Genomic DNA, 23,630 nt, shown 5'->3' with positions numbered 1-23,630 from the left:
ATGCAGGAAGAAGTACACAGTGTGTAGCTGAGAGACTGAAACAAGAGAATTGACAGGTTGGAGGCACCCTGGGTCATAAACCCTGTCACAAACAAACAAACAAACAAAAGCCCAAGTGAACAAAAGTAATGTTCACCATGTCTCTGTCGCTGGGTTGATAGCTGAGAAGTTTCTAGAACTGTTGTGAAATAAGTTATAGTCATTTTAATGAAGACACCCTGGTTAGCACAGCAGCATCGTAGACAAACCTGGCTCCGGGGGTTCATGTCTCTGCACTGAAGTTATCGAGCCTCTGAAAAAACAGAGGGAGGAGGACAGCAGGTACTTTGTGTCTGACTAGGGAAGCATAGTGCCTTGCACTTTAGAAGAAAGAGTCTCCAAAGTATGGCAATACACGCCTATGATCCCAGCTCTTAAGAGGCTGAGGCAGGAGGATCACCAGTCTGAGGCCAGCCTAGGCTACACAGTAAGACTCTGTCTGCCTCTAAATAAGTAAGCAAGCAAACAAACAAATAAATAAATGAGAAAAAGAAGTACAAAAGTAATTGCTAAGGGGAAGTTTAAGGCTATCAAAAACCTAGTGTAATCTAAGTATTTTGTGTGCTGTGTTAGTCAGGACTTCTTTGGTACAAGTGACAAAAGCTCACCTTGAAGCAAGTGTGGAAGAGAGCCCCAGGCATCAGTGGCTATAACTGGGAGAGCAGGAGTGACAGGTGTGTGTGTCGCGCAGGACAGAAAGAACTAGGAAAGGAAAAGTGCAGGTTAGAGCACGGATGGCTGCAGCTTATATAAACCCATGCAATTTTCCCAGAAGGGAATTCTGGAAGAGTAACCACACGTAAAATCTGTTGAATTTCTGACTGGCCCACTAGAATGATGCAATTATCCCTGGGACCAATCACTGTGCCTGGAAGGATAAAGAAAAATCATTAGTAGGCCATGAGCAATAGAATCAAAAGTAAGTCCAAATCAAAGACAGCTTCATGGGAGAGGGGGCACTCAGGTCAAAATGGGGAGAGTTCAGAGAAGTGGATATGGGAGGCCTATCCCACCAGCTTCTTTTACTCCGTTCCTGGAGGCGGGTGGGCCAAGCCCTGCTAAAGTCCTCACACCAGTGGCCGGCCGGAGGATACGATTCTTCTCAGCTTTGCCTGAGAGCTGGCTCTGCCCCGTGATATTGGTTCTATATGATCTGCCATGACCTCCTGGTAAATGGGATTAAAGTGGCTTGTTGACATCCGTGAAGTCTGCTTTTTCATGTTCCGGAACGCTAGAGCCAAGAAGACGGGCACCACCCTTCAGAAAGTCACCAGCACAGAGAGATTACGTGGTAAAAACAAGAGAGCATTTCCTGTGTTGCTATTTGCTCTTTTGGCAGCTTGCAAGTAGCACTCACTCGTTGAAACTTTGCTGGTGTCGTTGCTCCTGCCGTAGGGTACAATGGAAACACTGTAGGGAGCGCAGCTACTCACGGTGGGCTCCTTCTCCTGTTTTATACCGTAACCAGTGTAAAACCTCAAATGGCGTAGAGTCTCCCCATGTAACAAGCAAGTAATCAATAGTGCAATGGAAAGCAGCTAGCTGGGTGTCCCCTAATTTAATCAAGACATCACGTTATCTACACAAAGACAGCAGCAAATCCCAAATGTTGACCTATCCAAGACTGCCTGCTCCCCTTGGATGCTGGTCACAGCCCAGGTTATTTTACCTCGCCTTCTGACCGGCTGCCTGTCACCTACCTCATCCTTGGGTTTGGTTTATTTACTCCAGCAGCATGTAGAACCCCAGGAAAAAGTGTACTCACATCATCTGCTGCTTTATCACAAAGAATAGCACAAAGGGAGCAGAAGAAAGGACAAGTGAACCCTAAATAGAATAATTTGTTAACTGTGATTAAGGGCATTTTACCTACTGACATGGCTCTCTCCAGAAGTGGGCATGGAGGCAACCGAAGTACCTCAGCGTGATGACAGAAGCAGTCACACTGCCTGCCTTCTGTCATCCCAATTCCTTTCTCCTCAAAAAGATTATAAACTGGCTCGCTTTATAAATTGCCTCGCATTAAGCCAGGTAGAGAAGAGTTATACATATATGAGAGAGTGGCTGGCCTGGTTTTACGCATTGGAAGGGGTAACTTGCTTAGTGCTCACCTTGTTGCAGAGCAGTGGACACCATGCTGTTGTGCTGACAAGGCCCTGTGTCTGAGGGGCTCAAGAGCATGGCCACAGCAGCCAACCTGCCAGCTGCTTTGTCAAGAACACATTGAGTGCACAGGATGAACGCTGTGCTCTTCTTTTTAGATCCACTTTCATATGTGTTTTATATGCGCAGGAATATACATTAAGTTACGTGATTGCTAGCCATTCCTCCATCGCTAAAGATTTGAGACAGTATCAACATTTGGTTTGATAAATAATTCTACTGTAAATCTTTTCCTACAAATAGGTTTTCCCTTTTATTTATTTTCCCTTTAGAAGTTCTCAAACTAGGGTTCTTAGATGTACATTTTCCTGTAATGGCCGGGGTGCTGTGTGACTGGGGAAGCTGCCCTGGAGCAAGAGTGAGGTCGAGGCCTGTCTAAACGCCTGCCCTGGGCCTGCATGTCCCAGCACACGTAACCTAATGACCCCCACCTCTGCTACCCTTGAGGTGGTCATGTATCCTGGTGGGCAGGTTACAGGTTAGACTTGCTCTCTCCTTCTAAGGTCATGTCTGGCAAGCACCTGAAATTCCCCTTCATGCAAATAAGGCATTCCCAGCACTTTGGCCTCACCAATGAGGTACACTCACTACCGTAGCCTCTGCCCACTCCCCACAGGTTTAAATCACCTCTGTTTCCTCCTATTGAATGAGCTCTCCCACTGAAGCTGTCTCTGGAGAAGGCTGTTTCTCCAGGCAACTGAGATTCTGCATTGCACCCACCCGGTTAACCCAGCGCAGTGCCCAGAGCCTGGGCACCCCTAGGGGAGAGGCAGGCCCGGGGCTGCATTTCCCTACACTGAACAAATCTACTTTACCACCCAAGATGCGAGCTGATATATATTTTTTCTTATAATCATGCTAACTCCGGTTCTATTATTAAAATATTTTATGTGTGAAGCCTATCAAATGCATAAGGAAGGAATAGCAACCCTATCCAAACTCTGTGAAAAACATAGAAGAAACATTTCCCAAGTCATTTTTCTGAGTCCATACTAGCCTGCTGCAAAAACCAGACAAAGGTGTTTCAAATCAAGAAAATGATGAATGAGTGTTTCTCATGAACTCAAGTGGAAAACTCCTACTGAAATTAATAGCAGACCATGCAATGTAAAAAGTGGAATGTTGATATTTCCTAACATCTTTTGATATTGTGGGTTTCCCATTTTTAGATGTAATTTATTGTATTATGTGAGGATCTTACCTGCATGTACATCTGTGATCCATGAGCATTTCCAGTGTCTTCAGAGGACAGAAGAGATTGCCGGTCTCCTGGAACTGGGGTTATGTACTGTCATGTGGGTGCCGGGAACCAAACCTGGGTCCTCTGTAAGAACAACAAGTGCTCTTAACTTCTGAGCCATCTCTCCAGCCCCTGCAGGCTCCCAATTTGATAGATGAAGATTTAGTCTCTCTCTGTCTCTCTGTCTCTGTCTCTCTGTCTCTGTCTCTCTCTCTGTCTCTCTCTGTCTCTGTCTCTCTCTGTCTCTGTCTCTCTCTGTCTCTGTCTCTCTGTCTCTCTCTCTCTCTCTCTCTCTCTGTCTCTCTCTCTCTCTCTCTCACACACACACACACACACACACACACACACACGGCATCCTACCTTTAGTCCCCTGTGTTAAGGCCTGTTGTTCAGTGTCCTCCTGGGACTTTCTTCTGCTGTTCTCTTGTGGTTCCCCCTGTATTTCTCTGCAGTTGAATCCTTCCTTCCTCCTGTCTTCCTCTTTCTGGGTTTATTTAATTTTTTTTTTCTCTGTCTCTGATTGGTAAAAAGATGGTATAATCACTCAGAAATCTAGTCTAGATATTTCTAACAATGCCCCCCACCCCTACCCTAAGATCCCTTTGAGTGAAGCAGTTAGGAGTCCTTTGTGTTTCTGGAATAAAACAACTTCCCAAAGCAGGAGGGAAAAAAACACAGTACATCTGTGTGTGACTGCACGTCTTTAATCCCAGAACTCAGGAGGGAGAGGCAGGCAGATCTCTGTGAGTTTGAGGCCAGCCTGGTCCACAGAATGAGTTTCAGGATAGCCACGGCAACACAGAGAAAGCCTGTTTCCAAACTACAACAAAAGAACACAGTGCAGTCACACGGGCAGGAAGCTTGGGAGGGTGGCTCTCTCCTACACAATCCCTTGGCAGAAATATCCCACTTTACCCTCCCTAGAAGGAGGAGTTCTGGAGCTATGGGTTCCAGTCACCAAAACAGGACCACCTGACTACCAATGGAGGGGTATGCCTTCCCAGATAACCTCCATCTTGGTTTGGGTCGGAACATAAAGGGAATACCCACACCTGCCTTTTCTCACATGCATTACCTGGTCCCCATGTCTGAGCCTGGGGATTTGTACTCCTCAGGAACATAGATCCCTGCGGACCAAGCCCAGATGGCTGGGAAGCCCAAGGGGCCCAGGCTGGACTGTCAAGTTCTGAGCACTCCCTACCAAGAAGAAATGGATACATGGCTTGTCTAGAGTCCAGTCACCTAATCACCTAGTGGAGGAGAGCCAGACCCCAACTTCTTTTAGAAGTTATGTTAGAGGGAAGACCGTATCTCTGAGCATGACTTCAGTGGTGATCCCGTGAGGCAGCAAAAAATGAGAGGGAACCAGCCTCCCCCATCACCATTGCCCTCTATGCTCTGCCCCAGAACAAGATCACATTTTGCCATCAACTTGGAAACCCACACTGTGGAGCCAAGTGGGCTTCTTATCGCGTCAACGTAGGCTACAGCTGAGGACCATCAGTCTTAGCCCTCGGGGCTCTATCCAGTTACTCAGAACTCCCCAAAACTTCTAAGTGTATTACATATTTTCTTATTTTCTTAAGATAGCATGAGGCCGAGGGCAGGATGACTCGTAAATCATGTCATTGCAATCTGGACTGGCTGCCTTGTTTGCCTGCAAGGCACTTAGTCACTGCCTCCCTTCACCACCCCCCTGGCCACCTCACTGCTTCCTTTATGTGTCTGGCTTTCTCCATGTCATTAAGCTTTCCTTCTGTTCACTCTTTTTTTGAAGGAGTGAAGCCTCAAAGCCTTCCTGGTAAAGCACTATAACAGGTACAAGGCAAGAAAGAGAGGCTGAGCTTGTCCCGTGTCCTCATTCTCACACTTGACTCGTATTTGACGATATTGTTTTTATGTCTTCTGTCCTCTGTGATATTAAGAAATCTGATGCCACCAGCCATGGTGGTCACACCTTTAATCCCAGTACTCAGGAGGCAGAGGCAGGTGGATCTCTGTGAGTTCAAGGCCAGCCTGGTCTACAGAGAGAGTTTCAAGACAGCCAGCGCTACATAGTGAGATCTTGTCTCAGGAAAAAAAGAAAAAATAAAAAGAGGAAAGAAAAGAAAAAGAAAGATGCCATTTTGTGTTTTGTTTCTTTGCAAAGCCTGGTTTCGTTTTTACTTCCAAATGCTTGGAGCACCTTTTCTTCATCTTCGTAGTTTCAGATGCTGAAAACTTTGGACCTTAATGGGTCTTTCTATAAATAACATGGATTGAACTTGCTTTATTATTTATTTCCTTTTTTTTTCTTTTAAAATTTTTATTTAGCACCTGTATTATCTGGGTGTTGGAGTAAGTCTTTAACTGCTTATCTCTTATTTTTTTATCCTCCTGTAATCCGGGGGAGAGGGGCCACGGGGGATAGACCCCCGAGCCTTGCACATGCCAGGCCATTGCTTTACCTAAGGGACATCCTGAAGGATGCAACAACTTCCCTTGTCTCTATAATGAAATAATACTTTAAAAATATTCTCTTCACCCCCCGCCCCCATAGGATTTTCACTTGTGGTTTTTGTTTTTTCATTTGCTTTAGTCGCTGTCTTTTCCTAACCTTTTTTATTGTCCTCATCTTTGTTTTTGTTTTGAGATGTTTTTTGAGACAGGTTTTGCTATGTTTGAGTTTGAGATCCTGCTGGCTCAGCTGCCAGAGTGCTGGGATCACAAGTAGGCACATTGTCAGCTCACTCTCTGATTCTATTAGAAGCCGCCTTTGGGCATTGTTTAATCTCTGATTTTCTTCTTGGGAAAGAACCAAGAATGACTGGCCGCTCCAAGCTCCGCTGTGCAGTGAGTTATCTGGCTGAGCCACTTGCTGGGACACCAATGTCCAACCGTGACTGACTGCCATCTGTCTCCAAGCCTGTGAGGAAAGTGGGCTCGGCGTCACAGCAGCACGCAGTAGTTCACGTGTGCGGTTGGAGAAACAGCTCGTTGGTTAAGCGTACTTACTGTTCTTTCAGAGGACCTGTGTTCTGTTCACAGTACCCACGATGGGCAGTTCACAATCACCTGTAACTACAGCTCTGGGAGATTCAGTGCACTCTTCTGGACACACACACACACACACACACACACACACACACACACACACTTGCAGTTCCATTCCAATACCTCAGAATATATTCTGCCTTTCTTCCTTTCTGTTTGTCTTTTCCTCAACAGTGAAAACTTGTCTCCTGGTGTCATCTCACTTGCTTCAGCTAAAAGGACTCTTAGAATCTGAGGCTCCCATGTTGCAGAAAAATAAAACAGTAAGGGAATGAAACGGGTATATAAGGTGACACTGTGCAGTTTTACAGATTCCTACACTGAGAACTGCAGGATGTGACAGTGTAATCCACGTTAGAGGAACAGTAAAGATATGCTAATACAATTCACTTGCAAACACGCCTTTTGTTTTTTGGGGGGCGGGGCATACCTTTGGGGACTGAGGTTTCCTGGCACGAATAACTTGATGTTAAAAAGTCTTTGCACAGCCAGGTGTGGTGGTGGCGCACGCCTTTAATCCCAGCACTTAGGGAGACAGAGGCAGGCAGATCACTGTGATTTCGAGGCCACCCTGATCTACAAAGTGAGTCCAGGACAGCCAAGGCTCTGTCGCACAGAGAAATCCTGTCTCAAAAGACAAAAAAAAAAAAAAAAAAAAAAAAGAATAATCACAGTACATTTTCTCAACAAAAGATAGGTACTGGGGAGCCTTTGAAGTCCACTTATTTGTGTTTTCTAGGCCATTTTTTCCGGACAGGTGAGTTTTTCTGGTGTTTGTGCCTTCATGGCACTACAAGGGAAGAGGGTTTGGTGAGAAACTACCCTGAGCCTGAAAACAGTCCCAATCCCCAAATGCCCTGGCGTTTCTTCCTGGCAGTGGCCTCTCCACTTCCAGCATGCTGTCCCCGTGTCTGTTCAAGCACCCTTTGATTTGCCTGAAAGGATTTCCTGCACATCTGGTCGTTGACTACAGTGGCCTTGTGGCCTCTCCCAGGGGCCAGAGTGACTTTGTGCAATCACCTTTAACACCACCACACAGCTTCCTCCCTGGTCTACTACAGAATAATCTTGGCTGAGGGCCACAACCCCATTTAATGTTTGGTTCCTCAAAATAATAAGTCCAGCATGTGTGTGTCCGGGGGGTGGTCTCCAAAAGCAAATAACTCTCTTTCTAGTCACTCCGTGCCTCATACTTGAAATGCTTCCTGATGAGATGCCTTTTTCCAGTTGGCACACACAGCATCTCCAGGGCTTTAGGACACCACGGTTACATGGGCAGTGAGTCCGAGTGGAAGGGATCGGGGCCGTGGTGCAGTAAGATGTTGTGATAGAGGAAAGAGAAGGAATATGTGAGGGCGATACAGCTGGCAGGAAGAGAGGTGCAGTGTGGGGGAAAGAACACGCTGCTTATCTGCATTTTTAGTTATTTTGAACTTTAGTTATATGGTATGCAGTATAAACCTCATCGTGTCTCAGTAAAGCCTCATTCCCCCCTCTCTCCAAAGGGAACAAACAGCAAGTGACTCAGGCATCTGGGCACACTGCACACAAAGGGAAGTCTTGCTTCAGGACCATAGTTTGGAGCAACCTGAGCAAAGACACAGCATTGTCTTCTGTGCTGTATGTTAACTAGCTTTATATTAGCAAGGTTCTCATTATAGAACTGCGCCCGTAATCCCAGCACTTGAAGGCTAACACAGGATGATCCGGAGGATGATGCTAGGTCAGTCGGAGCCACCGTAGCGAGACCATGCTTCAGCCCTCTCTTAAAAAACAAAACAAGATGAAGAAACCGAGAAAAGGTTCAAGTTTCAGGCAGTCCCAGGTCATAAGAACTGGTCGAAATCCCTGTGGATTTTCACAGTTCCTCCCTGTAAAAACTCCACGTTTGTATTCTTGTTAATTTGCTTTCCCTATAATTCAGCAGTGTGCTGGCCACGCGTTATCAACACTCGGGACTTGTGGGCTCATGGCCTGTGGGTTGAGAGGGTTCTGTGGCTCCTGAGATTTTGTAGTACCAAAGCTTGCCCTGGTTTGGGTTGGGTTTCTTGAGTTGAATTCCATGGCTGGAGGAAAGAATGTGCTTGTGCTGTTTTTGTTTTTACTAGGGTACCAGAACATCTCATGAAGAGCATAATTTGGCAGACACTGCAGGCTGTAAATTTCTGCCATAAACACAACGTAAGTCTCATGATCTTCTTTGAAAACTCAGGCGCCTTCTCTTAAGCCAAGACTGAGCCTTATTCAAAGTTCATATCACACCTTTGTGGGTATAATTTTTCACCCAAATTTTCATAAGCCTGGCTGGGGTAAGGACTTAAAATACCAGCTTAGTTCTTCCTTTGCCGAGCTCATGGAAACATACACTATAAAAATCATTTGGGGGTGGGGAGGGGGCTGGAGAGATGGCTCAGAGTTACTGAGTTCAATTCCCAGCAACCACATGGCTCACAACTATCATGACTTGAGATCTGATGCCCTCCTCTGTGGTAGAGGCGTACATGCAGACAGAACACTCATACGGTAAATAAATAAAATATTTTTAATAAATCATTTAAGGAACTTACTCATATCTTTTAAACTTGTAAAATGTGAGGTAGGAAGTGTTATATATAAAAATTAAAGATTAAAGCGGATGATAGAATACATCCTGTGCCGATGTTGTGTTATACAGAGTTTATTAGATGAACATGGGGGAAAGGAAAGGGGGAAGGGATACCCCAGAGAGAGGCAGAGAGAGCTAGAGATGGAGAGAGAGAGAGAGAGAGAGAGAGAGAGAGAGAGAGAGAGCGCCACCGAGAGGGTCTGTTCTTTTATATGGCCCTGGGCAGGGCCACGCTGCTGTGGCAGGTAAGCAGGGACATCACAGGTGGGCGGACTATCGCAGAATCCTAACAGAAAGAACCCCATTTACTTATAGAGTCTGTATTGAATTGGTTTCCCCAAAAGGCTTGAAAACCGGGAGAGGTGACTGCAGGTAGCCGCTGCGGTGGCAGTGGGTGGAGTCCCAAGCTCAAGTACTAGTGTCTGCTTTGATGAGATAAAAGTGCTAAAGTGGGCCTCTGGGTCTCCTTGCCACAGCTGGGCTGGAGGGCTTCACAGTGGGAGACTGGCCAGTGGGAGACATGGCTTCATAGACGCTGAAAAACCTACGGTCCCCTTGCACCTCACGCACAGCTGCCCACTTCCTGCACATGGAAGCCAGCTTCCGGGGATGGAGCCCAGATGTACAGTCGAGTGCTTGCCCAGAATGAATGAGGCCTTGGGTTTGATCTCCAGTCCTGCAATCAGTCAATTGATCGATCGATTGATCAATCAATATAGCAAAAAGAAAAACAAATCAGATCCCAACCACTGAAAACAAACTCCCAGACAATAATTTCAGAGTTTCATTCTACCCCTGAGCACAACTGGACTGCAGCCACCTATCCTCTCAACTGCTAGGTCATCCCCTCTGAGTCAGCCCCAAGAAAGTTTTTCTGAGCTGCTTTTCAAGAAGAAAATGTGAGAACAGCTATTGTTTTGGCTTTCATTAGCTGAAGCGAAGAATCTTCGTGAGAGCTGGAGCGAAGCTCCACGGTAGGCTTCCTACCTAACATGTGTGAGGCCTTGAGTGTGGCTCCTGATACTCAAAAAAACGAACAGATGCTCCATTTTAGAGCTGGGAAGGCGGACCCTTCACATTGCTACACTGTGATTGGTGGTTAGCGCTTTCTCTACAAGCAAGAGGGATAGTGGCTGGAGGGATAGTGGGGGTGGAGGGTACAGAGGGAATGGGAGAGGAGGGGGAAGAAAGAACTAGAACGCCAGCCCTTCAGCCAGCCCTGGTGGGGAAGAGCTGAGGAAGTGAAGACAAATACAATGCATACCACAGCTCTCTGGAGAGCCCCAGACTAGGCTCCGGGAGCTTAGAGGAGGGAAGGCTCTGATGGGGGAGGGAGCTTATGTGGGAAGGACAGAAGGGGCGGGGCGGGGGGGGGGGGAAGGCGCTGGTGGGGGAGGGGGCAAAAGGGGAGGGGGAGGTTGCGGGCGCAGAAGCTCGTAAGGAATTCCCAAACGAGAGTGGGAGCACATTCTTGTTTCTGAGTCCTGCCCATATGTCATCATGAGATATTCATGGAAGGACCTATTTATACCACCATGTAAAATGACTGGGGAAAGCCTTCAGACCCCTCAGCCGTTGATTACTGCGAACCAGATAGGTTATCACGTAACCTACCCCCCCACACCCCAACTTTTCCAGAATGAAAACACTAATGTTACTCTCTCACCCTAAAAGTCCTTTGGAGTGGGAACTGCTGGGCCCATGAAGAGCCTCTGTCCTCTTTCCAGATTCTAGAGAGTCAAGGATAGCCCCAGGGTTTTCAGGCTTCGGGCCAAAGGTCTGTTGGGCGGCAGAGAGCTCCAACGTTTCCCAGCAGAGAGGAAAACCCTTGGGAAGGGGCGGGGATCACAAGGAACCCTGAGTTGTGTTTTTGTCCCAACTCAGTTTTAAATGTAGCTGTTGACTTAAGAGATTTATGTATTTATATGTCAAAGACATTGTCGTTTAGTAAGAAAAATCCTGTGGAAAGTCTCAAGTGGCTTCACCCAGATAAAGAATGTAGCTTCGCACCAGTGGTGAGTCAGGATGCAGGAGCCGCCGGCTGCGCACTGGACGTGCGGCGGGACAGAGCTGACATCTAGCGACGCACCCCAGAGGGTGAGGCTGCTGCCCGCTCTCGTTTATCTTGTCAGGACAAATGTCAGAGGGGGAGGGAGATCTTTTGGCAAGCATGGGCTCCCCCTACCCCCCCCCCCCTCTCCCCTAGCTTATCTCAGCAGGCCCAGGGCTTGTCCTGTTTACCACGCAGGCCTCCTTTCAGCGGACCCTGCGGGGCTCCAATCTGCAGTTCCTACCACTGGCTACGGACCCCTCTTCACCTACAGCTGTGAGGCTGACCTCGGTTCCTCCTTAAATGCCAAGTTCCTTTTTCTAATATAGGCTGTCTGTGATAGACTGACGTTACTTCTTAAGTGAGGAGGTGTAGGTCAGAGGTGAAGTGCATAAATATGTCCTAGATTGAGCTCCAGCACTGAGGGAAAAAAGTCATTTATCCGAAATTCAAATGTAACTAGGCATCTTACGTGTTTTATTTGCTGAGTCCAGCTCTCTACTTTTCCTTTTTCCAGTCACACTTCTTGGTCTTTGGGGCCCTTCAGGAATTTGAAATGATTTTATCTATAGGTACAGAATTAATTTCAATTTAGTCTGCTGTTTTACTATCCAGCAGGCCAATGACAGACTAAAGTGATGTATCCAGTATTTGCTAAATATTCTGCCCTTTACTCACGGTAGGTATCATAACATTCTTGTTTTGTTTTGAACCAGTGCATTCATAGAGACGTGAAGCCAGAAAACATTCTCATCACAAAACGCTCTGTCATTAAGCTCTGTGACTTCGGGTTTGCACGCCTTCTCAGTGAGTACTGCCGGCTTCCTCAGGGCAAAATAAACACCCTTGGTATGCTAGCTGGCCTAGGTACTCAGAACGCTGGTTCTTGTACTCTGCCTCGGGGATAACCCTGTTATAAATTACACATCTTGCAGAATTTTGTAGTGGAATATAACTTGAAAAATTTATAAATCTACAACGGCTTAGATATGTATGCTATACGTAAACGGTACCACAGAGGTATTATAAACCATGCTGATCTCCTGATTTCTGCCCTCCCCGCTGCCCCCCTCACCTTTCACCCCTGTAGTAATACAGTTCAGAAGTAATACTTTAGATGGCTAGATTGTAATTTTGGCAACAGATTAACGTACGAGGAACTTCAAAAACTATGCTGGCAGTCTTGGGCCCTCTGATTAGTTAGAACTGGATGAAGCCCAAGCATCAGTAATTTGAAGAAGTCTGTAGCCAAGTGACTTCACCTGGCAGCTGGCACCGGGAACAGTGATTCTAAACGCCGCGAGCTTCATTTCTTACGTGTTTCCTCTGGGTTTTGATTCTGGGCTTTCACTATTCTGTTTTCCATGTCTCTTCACCGGCCAGCTGGACCAGGTGACTACTACACAGACTATGTGGCCACCAGGTGGTACCGCTCACCAGAGCTGCTAGTAGGGGACACACAGTATGGCCCCCCAGTAGATGTCTGGGCAATTGGCTGTGTGTTTGCTGAGCTGCTGTCTGGTGTGCCTCTGTGGCCGGGAAAATCCGATGTGGATCAGCTCTATCTGATAAGGAAAACCTTGGGTAAGTGGTGTTTCTGTCCTCATTTTTAAGGAACTGGCTAGCTTTCCCCATGTCCCCAGCTCACCAGACACCAGTAGGAAGAGAGAGCTTCGGAGCCTCGCTGAAATGGCTCTGTCAAAGGTGTCTACGGTTTGATTAAGTAACAATAATTAACGACTTCTGAGAATTTACTAATGTTCCAGAACATACTGACTTATCGCTTGAGCTTAGGTCGGCTCTACTTGACTTCCAAAGGTGTCACAGAAACACTGCAAGGCGTTTGCTTGTCACAGAAGGCTTTCTTGGCTGACATCACTTGCAGTCTGACTATTCCTCACCCAGGTTGCTTATGCCTTTGGAGGCTTGTATGTGATCCCTTAGGGATGGGACCCAAGTCTAAACACAAAACTCACTTATGTTTCATTTGCCTTCCCTCGCATATCCTGAAGGCCACTTTGTATAAGTGTTTTAGCATGCCCATGTTCTGACTGTGACGCAGCACATGATACCAAGTGTGGAGTTTCCTGCTTGTGGTATCATGTTGGTGCTCAGTTTCAGATTTTTTTTTTTTTTTTTTAAATAAGGCTTGCCAAACCTGTATTAGGATATGGTGATTCATTCAGACGTCCTTGACTGCAGCCTGCCCGACAAGTTTTGGATTATTCAAACGATAGTAGAGGAAGATCTCAGCTGTGCAAGTGTTAAGAAGAAAGGCTTGCTTTTCTCGTGCCATGTCCCCCCATTTCTGCTACAATTAAGGGGACAGCAGAGAAAAGAGAGGAAAGGGAGGTACAGTTAAAAAGATTTCTAAGCAGAATTTCTCTGCTCTATAAACTCTTGTCGTATCACCATATAGCTTTGTCTTCCCAAAGGGCTGACAGCTGGCCCAGGGTGAGACTGTGTTTCCTATTTTTTTTAATTTTGTTTTGCTTTTTGTTGTTGTTTTCAAGACAGGGTTTCTCCGGGTAGCCTTGGCTGTCCTCGACTCACTTTGTAGACCAGGTTCTACAAAGAGATCTGCCTCCCTCTGCCTCTCGAGTGCTGGGATTAAAGGCGTGCACCACCACCGCCCCGTTTGTGCAAATTTTTCAAGCTAGTATAGAAGCTAAGGGGCTTCATTACAACATTTTCAAACATATGATGTCATCATCCTAGAGGCTATATTTTTGCTTGTCCAAAATGGAGTTTCCAAGAGATCACCAACTGACGAAACAGGAAAAGATGGTTCCAGTTTGGAAATGGATTCCTCACAGAGAGAGGGCCTTCCGTTATCTCCTTTGGTTTCGTCTTCAAATACATTATAAGCTCATCAGGGCAAGAACCGTGAAGCCTTCAGTTTCTGTTCCTGATTCAAGGCACCGTCCATAGAGCTCAGTGTAGGCTGTGCCACGTGGGATGCTTCTCCTGATGGGAAAAGAAAGCTACACCCTCAGCTGCGGGAGGCACTGGTCCACATGGCTGCGGATGGGAAGCGTAGCCCAGGATTTCCTAAGGGTTCCCACTTACATCTGTCTCTTCTTGTCCAAAGGCGATCTCATTCCTAGGCACCAGCAAGTGTTTAGCATGAATCAATACTTCAGTGGGGTGAAAATCCCAGACCCGGAAGACATGGTGAGTAACTCGTTTGGGGGCGGCTCTTTAGATTGGGCTAGTTAGGTAATTACTCACTCACCTGGGGCCCACGGCTCAGTCAGTCTACACTGAAAGTTTTGTCTAAGAGTCATGATGAAAACTGAAGCAAGCTGGTGAGCAAGATCCTGGCCTCAGTTCAAACTTGGAAGCCCCTGGAAACAGAGGTTAGCCAGCCCGTGGGGCAGGAAGCAGAGCTGCCCTGGTTGCGCCAGTCCTTTAATCTTGTCATCAACTGAACACAGACCGATCAGAGCCAATCTCCTTTTTGTTTGTTTTTGTTTTTTCGAAACAGGGTTTCTCCGTATAGCCTTGGGTGTCCTAAATGTGATTTATAGACCGGGCTGGCCTTGAACTCATAGCGATCTACCTTACCTCTGCCTCCCTGAGTGCTGGGATTAAAGGCGTGTGCCACCACACTTGGCACCAATCAACTTTTTAAAAAATAGATTTATTTTATTTTATTTTTTTGTTATGTATACAGGGCTCTGCCTGCATGTACACCTTGTAAGCCAGAAGAGGGCATCAGACCACATAGTCAATGGTTGTGAGCCACCATGTGGTTGCTGGGAATTGAACTCAGGACCTCTGGAAGAACAGTCAGTGCTCTTAACCTCTGAGCCATCTCTTCAGCCCCATCAATCAACTTTTTTTTTTTTTTTTTTGCTTTTATTTTTGTTTTTGTTTTTGTTTTGTTTTGTTTTTTTGAGACAGGGTTTCTCTGTGTAGCCTTGACTGTCCTGGACTCGATTTGTAGGCTAGGCTGGCCTCGTATTCACAGAGATGCACCAGCTTCTGCTGGGATTAAAGGTGTGCACCACTGTGCCTGGCGATGAGATTTTGGATAGGATAGTATTTCCATGCCCCCCCTTTTTTTTTACATGTTGAGGTGTCTTTTAATAAGCCTATAACACAGTAAAAAGAATTTCATAACTTGGGGGGGGGGTGGGTGTAACTCAGTGGTAGAGTGCTTACCCTGGTGAATTCCTAGCACTGCAAAGAACAGAGTCATAATAAAATTTCAGGGCCTAATTAAGGTTTGTGAGATGGAGTTTCTACTCGCTGAGAGAGTGCTTCAGATGGGAACTAGCACTTCAGTTTTCAGATGGATGTGCCTTTGGCCTTTTGAGTTAGTTGCATTCTGTCTTTGTCCCACCACTAAAGCTTCCATTTCCTCCCTCCCCTGCCCGCCCCCCCCAGCATAACCAGCTTTAGGGAAAGTGGGTCATGCTGGGATGGAGAGGCAAGAACAGCACCTGGTTTATGGGAAGTGACCCACTGGCTCCCCCTTGTGACCTGGACATCCCGAGTTCGGAACCAAATATGCCTTAGCGATTTCCTGGCTGATTGTCTAACTGATGAGCCCTCAGGAACCTCTCCTCTAAAGAACCTCTCCTGGTTCCCAGAGGTTGTCCTGCAAGGGATTTCCTGTGGACAGAAACAGGAAACAGCAGCACAAGGCTGTGCTGATTGAACATCTGTGTCCCCTCCCGCATAGCAAGGCCCTGCTGACTGCTGGGGCTGGGAAACTGGTTCAGCAGGCCGGAGGGGCCTGGTGTCTTACATCCTAGGCATTGTTCCTGACATAGGAGGGCTGACATCAGTAAGGGCAGCCTGCAGCAGGGCTTACATAAGATAAACACACAGAAAGGGCTACGTTGTGGAGGCAAACACTAATACAAAGGTACCATAGGATTTTGGGTCATTAGCGTGTGCACAGTTGGGAATTGTGTCGAGGCTGGCTCCCTGTTGAAAAGAACACCACTCTGGAGCTCTGGGACCCTAGGCCTGCGTTAGATGAGCCTGGCCAATTGCTCCGGCCCTCAGCCCACACTTTGCCATATTCACACACACAAAATGCACTGAGGTCACTGATTCTGTTCAGTGTCCATCTTCAGTTCTGTAGCTCCTGAACTTGCTATTCATAGCATTCCTCCCTCTTGCAGAGTTCCTCCCAACCAAGTGATGGGAGCACACTAGCCTTATTTGGGCAGAGGGAGACTGATGAAAGCGTTCTGTGGAGACTCTTTAAACTGATCAGAAAAACAGCAGGCACTCGTGGGAGGTGACAACAATGTTTATTCTAGTACTCCAACAAGCATGTGTTCCTCTGGGTAGGAATAAAATGTGTTTTGACACGCCCTTTATACAAACGTCAATAGATGCAATAATTAGTGCCCCCTTCGATAATGCAGTTAATATAAGTGCCAAAAGCTGTTGTCAGGAAAGGCATTTTATACAAAGCGAGGCAAAAACAAACAGAAAACAGTACACACACACACACACACACACACACACACACACACTAACAGCTTGCCGCGTGTGTGTTGTCACTGTTTTTGTTCTATTCTTCTCCATCGGTATTTACTGATGCTACCTGCTTCAGGAATGGCAGTGAGTGATCAGAAAATAAAACTGGAAAAGCACTTTGGAGGTGACGGTAGAAGACATTTATGAACAGTCACAGGGGTTCTTACCAATGGGGGGCGGAGTGGGAAGGGTGGAGAAGGCAAGGGTGATGCCAGGAAGGTACAGCCACTTAAAAGACATTTACTGTGAGGTAACTTTAATTACAATGTATGCTATCAACTGAAAGCCCCTTTTCTTTTTGACAGGAAACACTCGAGTTGAAATTTCCAAACATCTCCTACTCTGCCCTGGGCTTCTTAAAGGTAAGACCATGGCTCTCAAGGGAAGAGGAAGCACACAGTTGCCAGAAATGTCCTGTAATAAAATGTTTCTTTAAACTCCTTCTCTCTTGAAAGAGTATATACTTTCAATTTTTAAAATGGGTCTCATTCTATTATAGTGAAGATATAAGCTTTTTGCTTTAAATAAAATAACATTCTGTTGGAATTCTAAGTTTACATAAAATGTAAATTTTAAGGGGGTATTTTTCAAAATGATACTTTCCTTTAAAAATAACCATTCATAGCTGTAGGATCCTTTAAATAACCAACTCTCAGGATGGAAGTTGGCTTGGGTTTGAGAGCACTAACAGCTATTCCAAAAGACCCGAGTTCAATTCCAGCACCACATGGTAGCCCACAACTGTCTGTAACTCCAGTTCTGGGGGTTCTCATGCCCTTTTCTGGGTTCTGTGGGCACTGTACACAGGTGGTATAGACATACATGCAGGCAGGCATTTACACATATAAAATACAAACATATATATATGCATTTCTAAAAATAAAGCTCATGTAAAATGTGGTACAACATCAATTTGTAATGTATAGTCAGTTCCTCCATATTTCAAGTAGTCAGTGTTTACTGATGTTATATACATTCATGAGATTGTCAAAGAACAAACACAAAACGGAGACAGTTCTTCGGGGTGTGTGGCTGGGAGTGCACTCTAAGTATGAGCTCCATGGTCTGCCTGGGGCCAAAATAAGTAAGGACAGTGTAATACAGGGCGACAGGCCTTGTTCCTATATGCTTGTAGTGCACAGACTGTTTCTAGACCTACCTGCCAGAAGGCTGGCAGATTCTAGAAAGAGGAATCGAAGAACTAGACTGGTGGAGACTGATGACACTGTGAACTTTAAAATTATTCCCATTGGCTACTGGGCTGAACCCTTATACTCCCCATGGCAGCGCACTGAGTGCCTCAAATCATGAGGAAATCCCCTTCCAGCCTTTATCCCTTGCTATTTCCAATGGACAAGTGTTTAGTGTTTCACAGATAACCCATTTCTCACTCCTGCTCAGAGTAAAAATTGGTTTCATTCACATAGAGAGTGGAGCAGTGGTCACCAGGGGCTGGGAAGGGGAGGGAGAAAGAGGCAGCTGATGCACAGATGGGAGTATGTTATAATGTGCTGCAGCACGGCAGGGGAATGACGTAAGTGTGTAAGGAAGTGGAAATGCTAATTCTGCCAACCATTATACATCTGTACGTATGTATTTTATCACATTGTACCCCGTTAATTTGTATAGCTGTGTATGTCAACTAAAAATGATGAAAATCTGTTGGGGGATGGTCTGATATATTTTGATGCTAACTACTGCTTGCTGTCTGTGTGACCCAACTTGCTTAATAAAAAGCCATCCATCACCTGGGCAGGGCAAAGGAGATAGGTGGGGCTAGGAGAGAGAGGAATTCTGGGAAGAACAAAGACTGCCACGAGGAGAAGGAGAGAGACTTGAAGAGAGGAAGGCCATCATGGGTTAGCTGCAGGAGAAGCAAATGGCCCATGGCGTGGATGAAGAATCCAGCCCAGATGAAAAACATGAGCAAGTATTTGGGATTATGGATGGGAGGTAGCTTGACAGAAGTTATTGGAAGCAGGTGACATGGGATTGAGGCAGGGATCCCATACCTGCCACACTATACGAGGTAGTTTAGAGGATTGATATCTGTCCTGCCCCACGTTAACTAAGGCTATTTTAAAATATAACAAGTGTCTGTGTTTTGATTGATTGCTAGCTGGGCCTACAGGTAATACAGATAATTTTAAAAAATAATAAAAATCCGTGGGGGGAGGCTCAGCAGTTAGGAGCCCTTGTTCTTGCAGAGGACTGGGGTTGGTTCCCAGCACCCACATGACTCACAACCATCTCTAACTCCAGTTCCAGGGGATCCACTGCCTTCTTCTGACCTCTGTGAGCACCAGACACATATGTGGTGTGCATCCACACATGCAGGCAAAATACTCATGTACATAAAGTTTAAACATGTAGAAAAAACTTAAAATGGTAAAAAGTTAAAAATAAATGAAAGTGTTCAGTCTTTCAAGGACGAAAGAAATGTTAAGTTATTGCAACTTCAAAGGAGTAAAGGGATTTTCTGTTCTTTTAGGGATGCCTCCACATGGACCCAGCTGAGAGGCTGACGTGCGAACAGTTGTTGCAGCATCCATATTTTGACAGCATGCGAGAAGTTGGGGATTTGACTAGACATGACAAACCAGTGAGGAAGACCCTGAGACAGAGTCAAAAGCACCTGACTGGGGTAAAACTGTCACACTGCCTTACAGAAACATCTAAGCTGACAGCTTCAGATGATCTCATACCTGTTAGCTGGAATCTAGGTTGAGTGACAACTGTGGCTTGCAGCCCCATCATCCTCAGTCCAGAAATAGGAGACAGGTCGTCTCTATTATCAACCAGGGCCTCAGAGACATTCACTACTACTTTCCTCTTCTCCTTCTCCTTCTCCTTCTCCTTCTCCTTCTCCTTCTCCTTCTCCTTCTCCTTCTTCTTCTTCTTCTTCTTCTTCTTCTTCTTCTTCTTCTTCTTCTTCTTCTTCTTCTGTTTTGTTTATTTTGAGACAGGATTTCTCTGTGTAGCTGCGGCTATAGCTATCCTGGACTTGTTTTGTAGACCATGCTGGCCTCAAACTCACAGTGGTCCACCTGCCTCTGCATTTCTGAGTGCTGGGACTAAGAACGTGTGCCACTATGCTTGTGGCAACATTTACTTCTTAAGACCACACCCCTCCATCCGCCTTTCCTGAATCCCAGAGTTGTCCTTACCACGCTGCTCCTGACACCACGCAGGATGTCTGATGTGCATGAGCTCAGGCTGCAGGCTGGTACGTCACTGTGCTTCTCACACTTTGGAGAATGAAATCAGGTTACTCCAAGGTAGACCTTTACCATGGTACCTCCAGGGTTAATGCTGCAGGTTTCTACCCAAATGCAATTGTTTTCCTCTCTGCTTTGTCAGAGCTCGTGAAGATAAACAGCAACAAGGGGCCACTGGATACCTGCAGGATAGTGTGTTTAACTGCAGAACGGGATCCATGATTCAGTAGGAAATCCAGGCTGGTGTGAAGTAGATACACAGCCTTAGATTAAATGGCAAAAAATTTGTAATAATCTAGAATCTAGTTGACCCATAGCTAAGATGGGTTGGCTGTTTTTTATCATTTTTGGATCCACATAGATACATAAGCTTCAAATTATCTTGCCTTATCTTGTCTGAGTTCTGTTGCTTTGAAGAGACACCATGACCAAGACAGCTTACAAAAGAAAGCATTTGGGGCTTGCTTACAGTTTCAGAGGGTGAGTCCATAACCATCTTGGTTGGGAGCATGGCAGCAGGCAGGCATGGCCCTGGAGCAGTAGCTGAGAGCTTACATCTGATCCACAGGAAACAGACAGAGACTGGCATGGGCTTTTGAAACCTCCTCTAACAAGGCCAACCTCCTCTAACAAGGCCACACTTCCCAAACAGTTCCACCAACTTGAAACCAAACATTCAAAATATATGAGCCTATGAGGGCCATCCTCATCCAAACCACTGCACTTAGGTTTGTAGCCCCCACTTCCTCAAATATGCACGTGGATGGCATGTGGGTGGTTTGGGAAGGGAAGAGGTGCAGAGATTATTAGGAATAAATGCTTCCTCAACATCAGGACTGAGACGGGTCATGGCTGTAGAACTGGGAGATGTGTGTATTGTCTACCATGTATGACTCAGTGAGTACATCAGGCTAGAGGCCTTTGCTCTCTCTCCACCGTGAGTTAGCTCCATTGTCGTGCTACTTTGTGTTGAAAAGCAGAGACCTGCTTCAAGTGTTTCTACTGGAAAGAATAAAGAACCTCCCTGTTTGGTGTAGTGAAATCCTGAAGGATTGTTTGCTTTAAAAGAACGAGAGTATCTTCTTTCTAGATACCTAAGGCCACATGGTATATATAGCCTACTTCTGTTTTCTTTTGACATTGACATTTCCCCCCCTTGGAGGCTCGAAGGAAGATGGATGTGCTGCCTGTTTAATTATGGGAGTAAGTGGGCAATGTGCCTACGTGTTCTCCACGTGTTTTCTGATTTTAGACAGGGCCTTGGCTTACATAATTCTCAAGCACTGTAATTCTGTTTTGTTTTCCAATAATGTAGCTACCTCCTGATTTTTCAGTCTTCAGAATCAATCCCTCCCTCCCTCCCTCCCTCCCTCCCCCTCTCTGTTTCTTTCTGGTGCTGGGGTTGGGATCTAAGGCTTCTCACATGTAAACAAACAAGTTGTTACTGAGGCACACCTCCAATTCTGTGTGTTTTCCCCTCTTAATTTGGGTTTGGTGTGTGTTTGTGTATGGTGATGGGAACTTAACTCAAGACCTTGGTTGCTTCTGTGTGTTTGCTTTGCTCTGAGGTGGGCTTCACTGATGTATCCCAGGCTCCTTCCACTGTGGTCTTGCTGCTTTTGCTCCCAGAGTGCCAACAGACCGTGCTTGGATTGCTTTTTAAATATAGGACAAACCTTTAAAAGAAAAGGAAGTAAAACAAATTGAAACATTTCTCCTTCTCTTGGGTTCTGGATTTTACAGGGGAAAATTTTATTTTTGTGCCCCATTTGTTTGTCTTGTGATGTGTTCTAATTAACAATGAAACCCCCTACATGGCCTAGTTGAACCTGATTTTGTGTTTTATGTTTTCAGTTGCAGTACCTACCTCAGCTAACTAGCAGCAGCATCCTTCCAGCGTTGGACAATAAGAAGTACCACTGTAGTACCAAGAAATTTAACTACCATTTTCCAAATATTTAAGGAACTGGCAGAGTGATGAAGAACCAATAATTTGAAGAAAAAAAAATGTGCACATTTGATTCCTGTCTTGAACGCACACTGGGACAAAACACAAACAGGAAGCTGGAGACCACTTGCCAAGATAGGAAGGGAAATTCCAGATCCAGACTCGCATGCCTGGCGAGGATGTCCAGAGGAGCTCTGGGTCTCACTGCACTGTTGTCTATCTAAGCAGCAGAGCTTATGACCAGGGTGTATATGAACTGTAACCACTGTCCACAGCCGCAGTGGGCTTTTGCCTTTGATTGCTGTATGTCACACGTCAAGAATGGATCACAAAATGTCCATACAGCAGTTCTTCAGATCTGGGTTGCCTTGAGTCCTATCTCCTTCATTGTTTTCAAATCATATTTAAGTATGATTTTTGTCCCTGAAGCCAAAATGCTTGCGATTCTATTTCCTGTTGGCTCTGTCTTGGTTTTTGTGTTTTAATTTTTTTTTTTTTTTTTTTTTTTTTTAGAATTACCTAAGTTAATCAAAATACTTTAAATCATACAGATTATCTTCAAACTCGGTAATTTTCTGCTTATATAACCAATGAGACACTTATACTTCTTTTACGTATCCTTCTGTCTTTACCCTGAGAAAGGGTGCCTCAGAGAAGGGCACAACAAGACAACGCACGCATGAGCCTGGCAGCCCGAAAACAACCGATAATGGTTATCACCTCGTTCTTCAGCTTACCCTCAGACCTGAAGGCCATTATAGTGCTGAGTGTAGATAGGACCGCTTGGGAATGTTAACTTGAACCAGGAAACATGTAGGTTAACTGATATTCTCTCCTTGAAGTATCTCTCATCACCCATGTATCTGTCTATGTCTGTGAGCACACATTCACACACGTGTTCACGTATCTATGTGTATAAACTATGCTAACAAATACAGTACAACCAATAACAAAGTGGTTGAAAAATACTTCCGAGGATTCTTAGTTTAAACAGGTGTAAAATTAAAGTTATCTTTGATGTGGTTTATTAGTCCTAATAGGGAAGCTCTTCTCCCTTGTCCCTGGACACGGGCAGCGGACGCCCCATGTCACTTTCTCACCATCACTTCTGGACCGTGTGCTGCTGTCTGACGCGAGTCCCCAGATGTGGATTTCAAAGCTCTGTTTTACTGCGTCTTTGGAACATGTCTTGTGCGCTCTCCTTTCCTCCTGTTAATTTCATGGCGTCACTTAGCCTCACTCACTCACTCTATGCAGTTCACTAAATTCTATTGTCAGTTCAATTACCTTGGCTACTCCAAGGCAGACAAAGGCTTCCTGAATATGTATGGCTTCCACCACAGACCTGACAGTAGGTTAAATAACAGCTCCAGTATTGTTCAATCCCACTTAAGTAGCCTTGATTTAAATGACAAGGAAGGATATCAACTTCTGCAAATAGTGGAAATCGCCTTTCCCCTGAAAAATCAATAAAAATGTATTTGATGGACACATGTGACCATAACTGCCTAACTTCTCCACTAGTTTTACAGAAGACGACTAGGCTAGCCAAGTCATCCAGGTGAAATCATGACGAGTTTGCTGCTGGGCCACACAGTACTAAAACAAACCTGCGGTAGAGGGCTCGTCCGTCCTGCGGGACACTTTGCACACCTCTTTTTCCCCATGGCGTCAGCACACAGCACACACGAGCGCTCTCCACATGCTCTACCTTGTCTTTGTTTTTATTCACTGCTTTCTGACTTGTAAATGACAGTGGTTCCTGTAATTTGTATTTTCCCACCAATTAGGGTGTTTTCCTATAAGCACAGTTCTAAATGCAGCTAATGCTC

General features: G+C 45.6%; 1 protein-coding gene across 2 annotated transcripts in view; it reads left to right on the top strand.

Annotated features, from left to right (window-relative positions):
- Cdkl1 (cyclin dependent kinase like 1) overlaps positions 1-21,999 on the top strand; it is a 41,610-nt gene extending 19,611 nt beyond the window's left edge. The window contains exons 3-10 of one of the 2 annotated variants that reach the window (XM_051147015.1): positions 8,584-8,656; positions 11,847-11,937; positions 12,514-12,714; positions 14,222-14,304; positions 16,938-16,994; positions 19,124-19,276; positions 20,268-20,330; positions 21,705-21,999. In XM_051147015.1, the coding sequence (XP_051002972.1) occupies positions 8,584-8,656; positions 11,847-11,937; positions 12,514-12,714; positions 14,222-14,304; positions 16,938-16,994; positions 19,124-19,276; positions 20,268-20,330; positions 21,705-21,812 (829 nt within the window). In that variant the 3' untranslated portion in view covers positions 21,813-21,999. The remainder of the gene's footprint in view (positions 1-8,583; positions 8,657-11,846; positions 11,938-12,513; positions 12,715-14,221; positions 14,305-16,937; positions 16,995-19,123; positions 19,277-20,267; positions 20,331-21,704) is intronic. The other variant, XM_051147023.1, reaches the window with a different exon arrangement.
- Positions 22,000-23,630: the final 1,631 nt, after the last annotated feature.

This window comes from Acomys russatus, chromosome 1, assembly GCF_903995435.1.
Source record: "Acomys russatus chromosome 1, mAcoRus1.1, whole genome shotgun sequence".
NCBI classification, from domain to species: domain Eukaryota; kingdom Metazoa; phylum Chordata; class Mammalia; order Rodentia; family Muridae; genus Acomys; species Acomys russatus.
Note: the sequence above shows the minus strand (reverse complement) of the source record. Positions and strands in the feature narration are given on the sequence as shown.